Source organism: Liolophura sinensis, chromosome 9, assembly GCF_032854445.1.
Source record: "Liolophura sinensis isolate JHLJ2023 chromosome 9, CUHK_Ljap_v2, whole genome shotgun sequence".
Classification (NCBI taxonomy): Eukaryota; Metazoa; Mollusca; class Polyplacophora; order Chitonida; family Chitonidae; genus Liolophura; species Liolophura sinensis.
The window spans coordinates 5,161,533-5,179,551 of NC_088303.1; the positions used below are offsets into that span (position 1 = coordinate 5,161,533).

At 38.4% G+C, this 18,019-nt stretch overlaps 1 protein-coding gene across 2 annotated transcripts in view; it reads right to left on the reverse strand.

Moving 5' to 3' along the window:
* LOC135474774 (terminal nucleotidyltransferase 4B-like) overlaps window positions 1-16,477 on the reverse strand; it is a 28,121-nt gene extending 11,644 nt beyond the window's left edge. For both annotated transcript variants that reach the window (XM_064754369.1, XM_064754368.1), the window contains exons 1-5: window positions 16,015-16,477; window positions 3,793-3,916; window positions 2,420-2,466; window positions 1,998-2,118; window positions 1,473-1,568 (exon numbers count right to left, since the gene is read on the reverse strand). In XM_064754369.1, coding sequence (XP_064610439.1) covers window positions 1,473-1,568; window positions 1,998-2,118; window positions 2,420-2,466; window positions 3,793-3,916; window positions 16,015-16,385 — 759 coding nt within the window. In that variant the 5' untranslated portion in view covers window positions 16,386-16,477. The remainder of the gene's footprint in view (window positions 1-1,472; window positions 1,569-1,997; window positions 2,119-2,419; window positions 2,467-3,792; window positions 3,917-16,014) is intronic.
* Between the last annotated feature and the right edge of the window lie 1,542 nt (window positions 16,478-18,019).

Genomic DNA, 18,019 nt, shown 5'->3' on the forward strand with positions numbered 1-18,019 from the left:
TAATACTTGACGTTTCTGTATTGAACATTGATTTTCGTTTATCAGTTGTCCAAAAATTCTGTTAAGCTCTGCAAAAGTTGATCCCTGTGAAAGTGTCTTCTTACCAAATCAGCCAAAGTTTATGCCAGCGAATAAAAAGGCATTAACAGTACCTCCCTTGGAAAACTCCTCCACGTTGTTTTAATGTAAAGATGGCACCAATTTTTAGTTTTTAACTTGCCGATTCATTTTTGGACTGACACTGTTTTCCTAAAGACAATTAATTCTTTACATAAATTTAACTCAAGACACAAGTTGTGATGCATAGAAAAACGTATGAACACTTATGAGAATGTTAACAGTGTAACCTGTCCCAAACAAATTCGAGCCAATGTGCCTGAGCTGAATACACGCATGCGCAGAATCGTCGTTTCAACAACCATGCATTTCTTTCATGGCCGTGTGGACAGCAACTTAAATCAGGACGCATGTACTAATTCAGTCTTGTTGTCAACCGATGTTGTTGTTGAATTTATTACGCGTAAGTCACTTTTGTTTAAAATTATCCCTTTGCAGACATGTATCCACGAAATATTTACGAATGGGGCTGTAAATAATATTCAAGACACATATTTGATTTTTCCAAACCATGAACCAAAATACCAAACCAGTTCAAGGACTTGAAAGTCATAAATAAAATTCACAACCATTTCCCGAATTCCAAACCGCGTGGGAACCCTGATAAACTATGGAATACATTGCATGTATATGGTGGCTGAAGACCCACAAGGCTTACAAGATGTGACATTTGACACTGGATACATGCTCTAGTTATTTATATAATGTGAAATCGGGATGAAAACACTGCAGTTAATGGGAGTGATAGGTATACAGTTTCACTTTGACAAGACCTGCTTCCCATTCTAGGAACGACTTCCACAAACCATTAGTACAGTCCCCTTCAGCCCAAACAAATGGCAGCTTTAGAATGGTGCATTTGCTAAAGAAATGCACACGAAAATTACATGTGTACACATACAGTACAACTCTTGAGAAAGGAGCAAAATCCTATCAGTTTCATACAGCATATATCAATTTCACCTTAAGTTTATCATTTTTCAAGTGCCACATTTTGCTTGACTCTTCCACTTTATAGGCCCACTTACAGATTTTTGTTTGTGAAGTTGAGATTACTTTTCTAAAATCTCAAAAACTTAAGTACTGGTATCAAAAAGTAGGATTAAAGGCCTTTATGTCCACCTATAGAGAATTTTTTACATACCAAACATACATACTGAATATATATGCAACATATTTCAAGTAAAAACCCTTGTCTAAAGATATGTGTGTTTTTTCTAAGATGTTGTCCACTATCATTTCCCCTCTTCCTGCTGACAGCAGAGCAAAATTTCCCCAATCTGCCCAGAAAAGCTTTGATCCGGTAAAGCACACATCCAATCTTGCCACAGCACTGCTGCTTGAAAACCACTTACCTTGATAAGGTTTGCACTCTTGACGCCATTGTACATATTAAAACTGATGTCAACCTTAATATCTGTCTTTGTGTCAGTCAATTTGACAATTGGGACCTTTTCAAAAGACAAACAAAATCCTTTATAATTTCACAGTATAAATGAAACAATATTGCAAAGTGTTACCACTGATATATTGGTACATATATGTAATGGGAGACTTGCGAATGGGCTTCACAAAAGAGTCCAACTGCAGTAAAATATGTTGTTTTCTTCCATGACGATGCAATGCTTTTGTACTACTGAGCAGTTATATCAGCACACATTGAACGATAATTGTGACGTAATAAAGGAATGAAGAGAAGAGCCCATAACTTTGCGCTCGTTTTATTACAGGCAGGCTCGAGTTTATTAAGTTCCGGATTCTAATACCATATTGAAACAATAATGACTATGTGATCTTGCAAACAAAAATCACTGTACAAAATAGTAAGGACACCTTTAACATGTTCAATTATTACCATTTTCAACTTTGACAATACTTACGGAAGCTTTGTCGAGAACTTTGATGTTGTCAGAGTCTGTAATTTTGCGGTCAAGCAGAGCCTTTTTTAATGTCCACAGAGGTAAGTTTTTCCACTTTCCAAAAACAACCAGATCTATGTCACTGTGGAAAAGAATGAATAAATTCATGACAATGGGCTTGTGTCACATTAGTAACCTGTAAATGAAGATTTGACAGGGAGGTATCTGTTCCAGCTGAAGACCACAAGTGAATAAACCATGTCATCAAAAAGCAAGTACATGATTGTCTTTCTACTTGCAAAGGCTTGGGCAATTATCTTTGGACGGGACGACTCAAGTTTGAGGGTTATCCAACAAACGTGTTTGTCAACTATTCTATTTTGATGTACATGTATGTGTACACTACAATATGTTTGTGCTAGTAAAATAGAAAAATATTTCACCTGGTAGGCAAGTATAGTCCTGTCTCGAAGCTGCCAAAAATTTCAACCTGAAAACAAAGTCGACAATGATTATTTATCCATGAATACTCAAGAATTGTACACTTAAAGTCGGTTAGTTTATTGGTGGAACAAGCAGGGGTACAGGGTAAAGCACCAACCTTTTGACAACTAACTGACAAACTTTCCCACAAGTGACAGACATAGATATACCGACATATGTATACAATATAATACTGGTGGAAGCCAAGTAGTCAGGAACAAATATGAGTTTACAAATTCCCTGCCCAACGCCGGATTGAACCTTATCATCATGTGTCCTGGCGACTGAAAGACCAATTTATCAAAGAAGTATGTTTATTTTACCAGTCAACAAAAGATATGTTGTGATGTAAATGTAAAATTTGAAACGGGAAATCACAGCAAGCCCATGCATGACACAAACAAAATTTTTACCAATGTTTTTTTATTTTTCAATCAGACAATTACTGTAAGTCTTTCAACCTTCGTCCAACATATGTAATCTAGACAGGACAAGTTGTGAGACAGAAATATAAATAACTGCTGAACAAACAAAACTTACAAACTGAAATGAGCCTTAAGATGAAATGGTTGACCACCAAAATTATATACGTACATGTACATGCTAATCTCAGGTATTTTTAGGGGAAACTTTTAAGACATTATCACTTGGGCTATGCTTTCCTACACAGGCTGTTAGAAGGGTGAAAAGCTGAGAGTTCTGTTGCACTGGCCCATAAATAACTAGAAGCTGTCGGATTTGATGTAAGCTAGAGTGGATAGACCTTCAGCAGACTGTTTTACAGGTATGTCCACACTAACCAAGTATTGGGACACTTCACAACTAGAATGAACATGCATCAATTACACTGAAAGACATGGACACTGAAAAGTGGCTTGCATCTACATGTACAAGTACCAAATTGATTTCCTCATCCTATACACATAATGTTTAAACCATATGTTCAAAGTATCCTAAGACTAGGATGTAGGACACCTGACTATTTTATTGTACATGTAAATGCAGGTTATCTACTGATCCACAAAAAATAGGCACTTAAAGCAGTTGTTCATGTTGTCAATCTGTATGCATGCATCACAGGGTCATTCATGGTTTTGCCCAGGATGTACAATTAAATGCCATAGTGTGCAAGAATAGAGGATAGTAGAACTAGGACCAATTCGCATGTTACTAAAATCCTTGTCAGTATTTCATTCCTTTTGCCAGAAAAGGTAAGAAAAGATGTCATAAAATCAGGAAAATGAAAAATGTTCTGCAAACAACATCAATTTTCCAAAATGTGACAGGTTCTCTACCCTTCTGTTGGTAGGGTGGGGACTGGTGAGGACCTTACCTTAGCCTCTGGCCAGAGCTTGACCACCACCTCTTGGATCCTCTGGACCACATCCTGCCTCATCACGGCCTCCTCGGGTTGGGGCGACATGTACAGGTAAAAATCCTTGATTTCTTCATGGAGCCTGAAACACAATATACATTCTATACTTGCTAAATGGAAGACTGAGTAAAGCAGAGTTGAATACTAATTCTTTTCTGCACATGTTTTTTCGATGGAAGAAAGATTACATGACACCTCTTATTAAAACAATCTGCTTATTCCAGATTTAGTCAAAGTTAACTATATGTATCCAACAGGTAAGCACATATTTTTGCAGATCACATAACCAGGTGGCAGGTGTTCATAGAAGTCGTTTTTCCACGTACTGACCACCACTTTCTGGGCGCAACTGAGCTTTTCTTCCAACTAAAATTTGAGTTCTTTTTCTGGTTTCAACCAACAGTTTGAGATACTAAAATTGAATATGTTTTACTTTAGTATCCTTCACTTATTAAAGTAATTATCACTGAACTCAAAATGGCCTCCTAGTTGATACTACAAACTGATAATCAGCGAACAATGCAGTTACTGTTACGTGTATTTCAGGATACCAGTCCAGTGAAGTGCAAGACCTGCCCAGAAAGCTTACAACCTACAGCATCAGTCTAGATTGACTGAAACTCACAACATCAGCAACTGCTCTTGACAAGAATCAAGACAGAATGGTCATGCATTAATGGTTTAAGGAATATGTGATTGTCACTGTCAATCTGTAAAGGGACATTTCAAAAGTGATCTAAAGAAAAAAAAATCAAACATCAAGCAACACCTTACATGTATACTAGAAACTAATCTGAACAGTGTATCCAGATGAATGTTCCGTGGATTATCCAAATTCTCTTGAAATATTATCCTTACTTGTCAAAATAAATGAAGATTCCAATCAACAAAAGCAGTTCAAAAACAATGTCTGATTTGACTTACTGACAGAGTACTAATCAAATGAGAGAATTAAGAGAGCGACAAATAGTGAATTACCCCATGGGGTATTAACTATAATGATCTTTAAACAGAGAGGCTACATATTCAGGGAGATAAAATACACTGCTACTTTAGTGGCTTAGCCAGGACTGAAAAAGTGCCAGTCCACTATCCCAGCCAACTCAGGCCAGACTAAGATCGTCAAAGACGCATTCTAAGCATTTTTTGGATCTAATTTTCCAAATACATGTAACTCAACCATTTTAAATGCTGTTATTCCCTTGCTTAACAAATAACAAGGGAAAATGTTCCAGATAATAAATGTCATTTAATATGTACGTGTACATAAAAAATGTTTAAAATCAATAATACAGTAACTCGTCTGAAATTCCACCGAGTTCATCCAAGCTCACATGTACTTATTACTGGGCTTGGTCCAGTGAGTAGTGAGTACCTGTATGTATTTTTCATGCAGGTACACAACACACATGAAACATAATAGGCATCTTTTTAAACATTTTTTCCTTCAGGAATTACATGCACACTAATATTTTTCAGTAAACACATAATACGAAACAGAGGAACAAATACAGGCGATAATAGCCGACATTAACACTTTGCGCAACGTTTTATCACGTGAATGAACACCCGCATGGCAATAAGCTATGCATATTATCTCCCTGGGCTATACTCTCCAGTTCCTAGCAGCAAATAAAGGAGACAAGGCACCATGCTGTCTCCATTTTCTGTTCGACTCGATTATAATACGCATCATGATATCATTAATATGTAACTATTAAAATGCTATACACATAGTTTTATAGTGCTAAGAAGAGAATTCCCTGTAATTTTTTTGACGCCCGGCTTCAGAATTTTTCCCGTCTCCCTGCGGGAATTGTCCGTTTAAAAGACGTGCAGATGGGCTGTGAGCTAAGCTTGTATTACTTTATTTAGCACTGAATTGTCAATTTTTCAACAAGGAATACCGCTGGATATCAATGGTCTAAAGTTCTGTCTGGCACACAAAAAAAATCTCCGCGTTCAGTCTTTGAACAAAAAACACGCCTTTATTGCAAATCAGTGTTGCAGGTAAATGTTCATATCTAGCACAGAAGGTTTTAATTTTGCTGCAATAAGCCATTTATCAAACTTCAGACTCCCAAAAACGAAGCCTGGAGGCAGGTGGATATTAGCTCCACCTGACATCAGGGGGAGGAAATCAGTCAGACCGCATGTGTTCACATGCAGTCACATGCGCTACACTGATGTCAAAATTATTTGTGAGAACAGATTTGCTAACTATGTGTCGTGTTTGATTTCATACACCCCTCAGCTTCTTAAAAATTGCTCTCTTTAATCCAATCAACTTTGGATGTAAAATTTTGAATGTTTCTTTCAAAAAACAACCTCAAATTGAATAAATGTAACTGGTTATTGAATTTTTCATTCAATCGAAGGACAGGAAACCTGCTCGTACAGACGGCTGCTATGAGTCCCTGTACCGTGGCTGTACAATATGAGGAGCAGGTCCTCTGCATCTGTTTGAAACCCTGTTTGTACAGGTAATTATGCATTCTGTTCATAGATATACATGTACTGTATCCATGTCTATCTGCTGACAGACAATTATACACCTGGATGAGAGAATCAAATCTGGTGATCAGCTGATGTACACACATGTGCATGTAGACTGCTGATGACCAGCTATTTCCTCAGACTTGAGCATATCACCTGGATGTGCAGGATAAGTGTGCAACAGGAAAAAGTGTGCATGTACTTGTGTACTATGGTAGAACAGGCTTACTTGTATGGGGTAGCATAAAGCCCTGCCATGTGGGCCTTGGTGATAAATCAGGACAGAACAACCCACTTAGCAGACACTTACACTCGATGTTACCATCAACTGTGGAGAATACTGCATGTGTACATGGAAGCTGTAGACCCACTAGGCTTACAGGATGTGACATTTGACACTGGATACATGCTCTAGTTACCTATAGAATGTGAAATGGGGATGAAAACAGAGCAGTTAACTGGAGTGACAGGAGTAACTAGCACTCCTCTATACAGATCAGTTGAACTTAAAGAGGGTGCCCACATCCACCCTTCTTCACTATAAAACACTTCTTTCCTATTTATTATTTATTTACTTTACTGGTGCTTCAGCCATAATCAAGAATATTTCACTTATACCACAGCTGACCAACATTATGGTGGGAGGAAACAAGAGGCTGCTCACTTCATTACAACACAAGACTAAAATAAAACTGTCACAAATGTGTCCCTAAAAGTTTTCACAGATTTGTTGTTGTGCATATCTGTACACAAAAGTTTTCACAGACTTGTTGTTTTGCATATATGTACACACAAAAGTTTTCACAGATTTGTTGTTGTGCATATCTGTACACACAAAAGTTTTCACAGATTTGTTGTTGTGCATATCTGTACACACAAAAGTTTTCACAGATTTGTTGTTGTGCATATCTGTACACACAAAAGTTTTCACAGATTTGTTGTTGCGCATATCTGTACACACAAAAGTTTTCACGGATTTGTTGTCGCACATACATGTACACACAAAAGTTTTCACAGATTTGTTGTTGTGCATATCTGTACACACAAAAGTTTTCACGGATTTGTTGTTGCACATATCTGTACACACAAAAGTTTTCACGGATTTGTTGTTGCGCATAAATGTACACACAAAAGTTTTCACAGACTTATTGTTGTGCATATCTGTACACACAAAAGTTTTCAGACTTCTTGTTGTGCATATCTGTACACACAAACGTTTTCACAGACTTCTTGTTACGCATATCTGTACACACAAGTTTACAGATTTGTTGTTGCTCATATCTGTACACACAAAAGCTTCAGCAAAGAAAACCTTAGTTATCATGAAATTATTAAATGAAAACCACTATATTGTGCTAATTTTGCTTAACACTGTGTTTCAATACTATGAATAAGCAGCTTGCAAACTTCAGACATCTTGCTTCACTTATTACACAGTAGGCAGATTTGTCCCGAACAACAGTGTTGTAATGAGGAAGAGGTGTATTTATATGTTCAGTATATGCAGAAATGCCTTAAAGTGAACATAAAGTTTCCCACTATACATACAAAGAAAAAATGATATAGGACAGTTATCAAAGAATAATATGTAAAAAATTCTATAAAGTTTTGAAAGTCGAAAAGATGAAGTTCAGCATTGGGCATATGCCACTGCGGGACAATTTACTCCGACTAGCCATCTTGTAGAAGCACTTGCGGTCAAAAAAAACCTTTTAGCTATTGACTGTCAGTGTGATTTCTTATTGTGGACAGACAGATATCGATGCAAAAAATTAAAGTTTCCGGTCAGTTTAAGTGTTAACCTGATGCATTTTGAACCACACATTTATGAACTGAGAATGGCTGCCCATGTCACAATGCATACATGTTGGGCAGGATACTGCAGTAACTTGTCAAAGTGAGAAGAAAAATTTTGTGACTTAGCATTATTTTCCTTAGCAAAGTCAGATTTATTATGAAAATACATGAATCTTCCCTAAATCTGAATGAAAGGGTCTGTTATCAATTAGAATGTCCAGCGTTGCTTGGCAAAATTCCCTCATGTCTGTACAGCCAACTAGGCCAAATGCTTACACCCATGGATGTAGGATGTCAATAATCATAAAATATGCAAAACAAGTTTCTTTTCTTGGGGGCGTATATGTATTTCAGATTTAATTATAAAACTTCTCCCCAGGTTCGTTGACCATGGCCATGCCCTAAAGGGTGAAGGTTGCAGTCTAGCAAGTCTAACAAGTGCACTCTACCCTTCATCCCTTTTGGTGCAATACACTAGGATATTTCATCTTGAAAGTCCACCATTTGACCTGTGTCTAGGTCAATGTGACAATGTATCAGCTGTGAAGTCAACCTTGGCTGACCACTACTGGCTAGGGTGAAGAAGTGGTTACAATTAGACATTACAACAAGAGGACAATATGGTGGAGCAAATGAAGTGTGACAATGGGCTACTGTATGTAGCAAGCAAGGCCATTAGAGTTCCTATTTGTAGAGATGAAACCAAACACCAGTGAAAGGGAATTAGCCAAGCAAGGAGGGAACATGACCCCACTGAGTTCACTCAGACCCCAGAGGGCAGACCTGTGCAAAACCTGTCAATGACATCTTTGTTATGGGCCGGCTCAACAAACATCAACCTGCGTCAGCAGCTGTCATAGTGGAAAATCTACTTGTCAGCACAAAAAACACCCCTCAGCCTAAAATGCAAAATTAACAAACATGTCTGAAGACCCAAATCTAATTTGTCAAGGAATTTTGGGTAGAAGTCAGTCACTCAGCCAGCAAGATAAACACTGTGGCTGCATGTACATATGTACAGTTAGAGCAAAGTACAAACTGTGTTTTTATGAAACAGACAGTACTACTTTAACTCTGCGTTTTGACCTAGCTGAAAAATGAATCTATAATGAACAGCATGCACCTTGGAATGAAGACATGACCAGGTGATTGAATATACAGTTATATGGAGCTGTACCTGTAAGAGAGGCTGGCACACTGGCACACTTCTCACAGTTTGCAGAGATCAGTATCATACTCTGGTGTCACATACACCACTGGCTCGTTCATCAGTAGCAGCCTACACATCTGCATGAATTAACCTTCTGTACCTGCAGCACTTGTATAGTAGGTGACTACATCCCTGAATTACACTTCCACTACACTGTTTTACTACAATAATGCCACCTTTCTCAGCTTTCACTGGACTTCCAACCCCCCACCCCATAAGAAAAATCGAACAAGGAGAGTGTTGACATGAATAACATACATGTATATTCCGATCGTATGCCCTATACCCCATTGTCAGTTACTAACAGGTTACTCATGTACATGGTATGTTTGCAGTAGAACAATTATTTACAACAACCTCTAAGTCAGTGAATGCTGGCCCCTACAGGCTGAGGATGTGTATGTACTCCAAATGACCTACAATTTCGTCCATTTGTATGCTGATCATTTTTCCAGATTCTGAGAGTTTTACTGATTTTAGAAAGGTGCCTGAAAGGTAGGATTATATCCTACTGGGAAAATGTAAATTTTAGCACAAGAACGAATGTCTTATGACATTTATTTGCCTCTAAAAATGCTCCTTTGCGGTCGAATTTTGAGATCATCTAAGGTATAGGTAGCATGTATATGTTTTTACTAATAACAGGAAATTTTAAGAAAATTACTGCACCATGTACCCATTGGAAACAAAAATATGTGGTGAGGGAAGAGGGGGGGAGAGTAAAATGTAGGTCAAAGTTAGTGAATGACATATCTGTGGTCATGATTGGTACATTTCCACTTGGGAGGGGAACAGTAGGCTACTCAGTTCTACAACAAATGCCTGTCTGATCCAACATATCTGGTGGACTAACTGCCCCTATCTAGCTGACACTGATTATCCATCAGGCTATAGCCTCTCACAGCAAGATGCAGTAGTAAAGCTGTGTTCGGTTCAGTAATGTTCAGCTCAGTTCTTAAGATTCTACTAGGTCTTCTCACACTAGGTTAAGTGCATGTCGGCTTTTTGGGATGTTTACCAAATTCCCAGGTCAGCTGTTATTTCCACAGGCCTATTAGTCTCCAGGCTATCAACCACAGCATCACCACCACACAGCTTGCCTGAAAACACATCCAGGCCTGACATAAACACTCTACAAACCTGTAATCACTACTAGTACTTTCTGAACTTGAAAGTACATGTAACTTACAAACCCAGATGTCATTCTATTAAATTAATTTCCATGTACGTGCAGAGTGTGTGCAAACATGGATTCACAAGACATGTACTTGTAAATGTACCACTTCCTGGACAAACTTCTAACACAGATGTGTATTTGTGAGCTAAATGATTTTTGTCACATGCTGCAAAAGCTGTTCTAGTCACTTCAGAGCTTCAGTAACCTGCTGGAGGTATCCTACATTTGTACTTAGCCTTTAAGCCTGCCTGTCTGGTTTATCTCAGATTAACAAACCACTCAGCTTCATAATCATTAACACACCACCAGCAGCTTTTTGAAGCCAAGGGGACAACTTTTATACCTGTACGCTGCTGCAGACATAGTGGTATTTGTAATGCTTGAATGGACAGACAGCATACCATAATACAAACCATAATACACGTACTGTCATTATACTGACCGACATAATAATTGAGTGCTCTACCACAAGCACATGAATTTGCCAAACTTCTAGAAAGTTCATGTAAAGAAAAATGTAACTTCATCTTTAAGTAAAAAAACACCTTCATGTTCGAGTAAAAACACTCTTAAACTCTCTACATGACACCTGCAGAACAGCAAAGCAGTTACTGTAAGTTTTGGTTCATGTAACTTACATGAAGGCTCCAAAGACTAAATTGTGTTAATGGATGTCACAACAGTCTGCAATCCACATCCAATTGCATACAATATGTATATACATGTACATACAGTATACCTAATACTCTTCAATGTCTTTAACTCAAAACTTCTTTCAAATTTAAAGAATTGTTTAACTTCAAGCCACTAAAACCGGCCCGGATAGCACAGTTGGTAGAGCGTCCGCTTCGGGACCGGTAGATCCAGGATCAATCCTTGGTCGAGTCACACCTAAGACTTTAAAAGAGGAAGTTGTAACTTCCTCGCTTGGCGTTCAGCATGAAGGGGACAGTGCAACGACTGGTTGACCCGTATCAGTATAATGGCTCGGGCGGGGCGGCTTACTTGCCTTCGGTAAGTTGTCTCAGTGATGCAGCACTAAATAAAAGAGCGGTGGAAATCCGTCCTGCAACAAGGAGGCACATTACACGTGCATGCACCCTAATGATTCCTTCGTCGTCATATGACTGAAAAATTGTTGAGTACGACGTTAAACCCCAAGCACTCACTCACTCACTCAAGCCACTAAATATTGCAGCAAGCACATGTACAGAAACTGTTAGATGTAGATTAATGAAGCAGCATACAGAAAAATCCTGGAACATTTATATAATGTGTATGATTAAACAGTGTTCTACTGAGATAACACAATATACTGTCTAACACTCACTACCATTCAGCTGAAACCAATCTGACATGACCTTCAGTTCATTCCATTTAGCCATTCCCTTCCATCCATTCACACTCCTATGCCATTCATGTGCAGTAGTGGTACGAGTGACAAATACCACGTACATGTATGTACAAGCACATCAGGAATGACCTCTGCAATATTCAGTGCAAAGTTCAAAGTTACTGAAGCCCTCTAATACCTTCAAGTATTTCTCAGAAATAGCCAAACCGAAAGTGAAACTACTGAATGAAATGCACCTGATCAATACTAAAGTTTTGCATGTGCCTATTCTGATAATATACATGTAAAGATTTTTACACCATGTCTGTTAAAATAGATGCATAACCCTTTTCTTCCATGGACATACATGTTCATATATTTATGAGCTAAATCACTTGAACAATAATTATTCCTGCATACAACATTAATCTTAACACATCAAAAGCTATGCATGTTGGCAGTATTGTGACTGGTTTGATTTGATCAGAAACAATGACCTATTCTAATCAGCTTGAGATTGCCAGCATGCATTGGTCTGTTGAAAATTGTATATTGAGAAATTGTTGGCTGTCCAAACCAATTTAAGTTGAGTGCGATCAATTATCTTATGGAGGAATGGGATCGGAACACTTACTGGCTGAGACACTTTCACTTCGCATGGGAAGATGCATTTTCAATACCTTAATTCATAGGACTTTTCTGAACAATTCTTAGCACTCGTTTTGTCAAGATGTACAAATACAAAATGGATATGGAATAAAGAATAAACACTATGTATATAGTTAGACATTCCACAGATGTGTTGTCACAAGCTAACTGTATACAAAGTAGGAACTTTGTCCAGGCAATTAAACTAAAGCGTTAGATACGCATGTAATTTCTACATGTATCTGTAGAAAATGGATCACTGCCTGTAAATCCTTTAACAGGATTTAAAGAATGTGTACAAGAGCCGATGATAAATTCTTCAAATAAATTCTCAGTAAGCTGCAACCATAGAAATGTACGTACATAAATGAGACCAAATGATGTCCAGACATCAACCCTGAAAGACACATAACAATAAACAAAGACAAGAATGTTAAAAGTCTGATATTAAATATGCTTACAAGTACATCCATCTGCTGGTAATGTGTCTTGGTTGTTTCATCTTGGGGACAGCAAAGAAAACAGCGTGGCTCAGACCTTGAGCATTTACAGGTAGGTGACGTGCAAAGTTATTTTTATCTTTTGATCCCTTTAGGCCAAAAATTAATCACATAGAGTACTGCATATGAATGTGTTAAAAAAGCTTCCACCTTTACTTATTTGCTAGTATTTTAATCCACTTGTACTAGAGACACCACCACAATGGACTTCATACTTGAGCCACCATGTTATTGTATCCTGTCAGATGTACTTCACTGGGTTTAGCAATTAGATATGAGCAAAGAAAACATCATTTACTTTCCTCAACCTGAAGAACTTTATTCAGAGTGATACATGTACTTTATACACTTCAGTGAGCTGCATAATGAGAGGGCAGATGGGAAATAATGACCTAGATGCAGTTACTGTCACTTAAAAAATTTGTTTACTATGGCTGTGGCATAAATAACATTTGAGCTATTGACCCCAGCTGATGTTTGTCTCCATCCCACATTACAGCCCATGTGCAGCCCTGGCAGAATGTGGAAAACACCAGAATGCTGGCTGACCTGCATTCCTATACCTCTACTCATTCCACAGCTATACTCCCCCACGTAAACACACAGTTGCTTTACTATTCAATGCTATATACTGTCCACAACTCTCCACAACTCATGACTAAAACCCTGATCTGTTTACATACACTCTGGTAATGGGCTGTAACAAGTGTTTGAACTTTTCAGATTTCATACCTGAAAAGGGCCATCCACTACTCCCGACGTTACCAACACATCACATAATAGTCCATAAAAAAAAACAGAATGTATAATATTGCGAACACAAAGTAGAATCGAATGATGAATCAGGCAAGACAACTTTACAAAAATGAGTTTGTTTATTTTCCTCCTACATCAACATATATGTACACTGAGTAGTGCTTGCAACTCTAACACTGTACATGTACCAGGGAGTTTCTTATGAAAAACCAAGACACTGAAAATGACAGCAGCAGATCTGTTTCTGTGTTTTTCTTTTGTTAGTTTTAGGCATATAATCACACTTCACAGTCAACATTATTTTGGTCATTACATGTTAGTTTCTTGTTATAAGCAGCAGACTTGTACCAAATGTTCAATACTGATATATTTATGGCGCAGCCTCACTGGAGCACATTGTAAAACAGAGTGAACTCAAAACATGACACCCCACCTAGTCACAGTCTGGGTTGATCAAAACTTGACATATTTCCTTTCACTTACCAAGAAAGTGGAAAGCTCTGAGGCCTGGAACATTTGTGTATACATTAACACACAGTTTGCTCACATAACAGTCTATAATTAACCTTACAAAATCCACTTTTTGACTAGCCCTAGCAATCCATCCAATGTGAAGAAAAGATCTCACTTCCGAAAGGAGATAACTAAAACAGATTGCAGGAAGGCATGTCCCTGTACTTTTAGATTGACATGAATGTTCATGTACATGTAATGTTCAGTTATGAACCGATGCCAGCTGTCCAATCATCAGTCTTCCTTCCACATGTGTCTATGAGGTACCCAATGAATTCTTATATTGGTAATTAGTATGCGCTGGCAGATTACAATTAAGTGTAAAGCAAAAAGGGACGATCAAATGGTACAACTCTTGTGAAGTACCATGTCTATCCGAAATCTGTTACCCTTATTAACCTTACTTGCAAAATCCTGTGGCTCTTACAAGATTTCCATGGAAGTCAAATCCCAGCTATTGTAAGGTCATGTGTGTCCCAATCCTCCATTATCAAATTACATTTCAATTTTTGAATTTCACATATACTCTTGAAGTCTGGTTCTATCTATGTGTAAACAGTAATTTCTACTGGCAAGGGGCATATTAACATTAAACTTTAAACTCACAAAGCAGATGATCATCTCCTGGCAAAAAGCATCTGGAGGTTTTCAAAGGATGTCTTGCTACTGGCATGAGAGTTGTCATTTTTATTTGTTTATATTTTCATTGACGTTTAAAGCTGTGCCAAAGATCTTTCACTTGTATGAAGGCAGTCATAGGAAAAGGCAATGCCCGTAGTAAACCACGACACTAAACCTTTCTCAGATACATGTACATTAATTACAACTTCAAAGTAAACCATACCCTCATTTCAAGATACAGCATAAACAATACATAATATTGACGTAATTACCATTTTTCAGATTTTTTGTTTTTTTTCTGGAGAACATTTCACTTACATATCAACGGTCACGATCGGAGGCTGAAGTCTTTGATGGATGGGATCAGAGACGAGACTAGACTAGAATTCACAGCAGTATAAGCTTTCACTTTCACAACAGGTATACACAAGTTCTGATCATAGAACTGTTTGTGTTCCCTAGAGCTCTTGGTGTCAGTTGCACTTGGAGAGCATGACCACATGCACAGGTCACATGTGCTGATTGTGCAACTTTCTCTTGCATGTCCAAGAAGAAGAAATACTGCTACATGTACATGACTGTACAGTGTACAGTTGACACTGTACAGTCAATGATAACTTCATGAAACAGTCATTCCAACTGACAAACGAGTCCAAAGATTTCTGTGACTGTATGACTTTTCTGAGATGACAGATGGCTTTTCAACAGTCTGGGTTGACTGTTGAAAAGCCATCTGTCATCTCAGAAAAGTCATACAGTTCAGCCATGTTGAACAGCATGACCTGACCTTTCTAGAGGGTTCTATATCTAGTCAAAACTCATACAGTTAGTTTATCAGACTGATGCACTTTGTGACACACCAGTTAAATAATTGACCTTCATGTGCAAGTCACTTTGATAAGGCCATACACACTTAGATCTGTTTTGTATCCATGATTCAACACAAGACTAATTAATGACAGTAGGCTTCTACGACTGAGTACATGTACATGCGCATGCAGAGTAAAAATGTTTAACCACTGAGAACATGTTTCGTAATTCTGATGGAAGGTGCGATTAATACGGATACCTTGTGTGCCAACATTAACAGAGAGATTATGTGGCACAGTTATACGTTTGATATACATACCCACAAACTCCTACACTCAGTTTACTGTCTTTTCGTTTCCACGGGGTAAGACCTCCGTTTTCACCAAGCAAATGTTTGTACGACGAGTGATTGAGGCCATATGTACTTGCACGATTTTCTCTTTTCCTTTTGTAATGATTCATTTGGTTCATGGTGCAATTGTTCCGGTTAGTATATGATTGTTTTTGGTCGAAAGTCGATGCACTAGATATATCCAGTGGTAAGTAATTATCACCGTGTTTGGTGGACTCCATATTTGGCGAATTGATGTTGAGAGCATCCACACCTAGCTGCGCCTCCCAAATCCTTGTCCAAAGATCATGTGCCGATCCGAGTTGTTCCGGAGGATACCAAGATATTCTCGGATCCATGCACTTGGCTGGGGTACTGTCACCTAAAATCCAGGGTCGAAATTTCCAACCTAAACCAACCCAGCTTTCGGAGGTCACCTTCCTCTGTCTGAATCCGATGGCCGACTTTCAAATTTCACTTACCGGATATATCAAGTGCGCATGCGATAAGAGGCGGCGATCCCGGTGGCCCCGAAACACGCACAAAGAAGTTATGTTTCGCAGGTAAGTATCTCTGTTTTCCGTGTAAGTTTGCAAGAAAATCACAGATCACTTAACCTACACCTCTAAGAATTACGTCTGGTTTGTACAATTCACAGCGAAAGCCCAGGTAAACACATACTGCTACACCGAACAGGCCGATATTTTAAACATACAGGCTTCCGGGCGGTCAGTTAAAATCCACCAACGTGACAGGCACACGGCGGTGGCTTAGAAAATGTCAAAACAAAATGTCAAAATTCCTGAAAATTATCGAGCGGTGCGTGAGTTCTGAGAGAAAATCTGAAGGCGACGGATCACCCATTGGTGTAAAATAAATTGTTACCTGTCGAAGAGAATTCCCAAAACCTTGAAGTACAACCTATCCATGTCGTCCCTGGCCGCCTTCCAGCTGAACGTTCAGGCTCGAGTCAGGGAGAAGTCATTATCTTTTCATCCGGCTTTCCTAGTGTCAACCCGGGGTCACTGCGACACACTCGTAGAGCATTGGTCGGTGCCTCGGCCAAGCTCACTCTGTAACCCACCCTTTCTGGCCCACCCATCATCTTACCTCCCCTGCTCTCACAGCTTGGGACTGACCGGTGTCCAATCAAAGAAGTTGTCAGGACTGACTTTGTTGTAATTTAACACAAAAGATCACGTGTAGACCCCTATAGGCAAGAAATCAGCTGGCGGCATTTATCAATTCATATGTGTATACATGTACAGCCTGTAGAGCTTGTGTGATGACAATGCATGAAAACTGTGAATGTTACTTGTACTTAACAGGAATATAGTATTTAAAGAATGAACTGTTGCGAATGATAAAATGCATGTACTTCATGAGTACACCATATTACTTTGTAACTGTGCTTAAACAATTCTATATGGTTTTAATCCAAGGATGGTATATTTTGTGTTAAAATTTTTCAAGTGCTGGGTACTTACAGTAATTAATTCTCTCCTCACAGTTAGGTATATTTCTTATTTCCAAATATCAATTCTAAGTGCTCTGTACCATATATACAGTCCTATATAGAAGCATATTGACCAGAGGGTTGAAATTAAGAAGCTTGTTAAAATTGACCTGGTGCTTATTATAAGCCCATATTGTGATCCTTAATACGGGGGCCTAACTATTTGCAAGCGTGGGAATTGATGATCAGAAAAAAAGCCTGAAGTTTTTTGTATTTGTATTAAACAAATGGTCTTGTTGAAATTTGTTTTTCAATGTTAAACAAAAAAGTCTGAAATCCACCAAGTGGAGGAAAATTCCCATGCCTGAAAATATTTGTGTAAGATGTGCTGTACCATCTCCATGTACCTGTAGCCAATCTTATTTCTGTCTGGTTCTGTGATTCTGAGAGAGATGGTTGCTCACCAAGATTGGTTCTCTCGATAGTCAGTGCTTATGTATATTTCACTGTTAAATGTGGACTACGATGTCACTACAG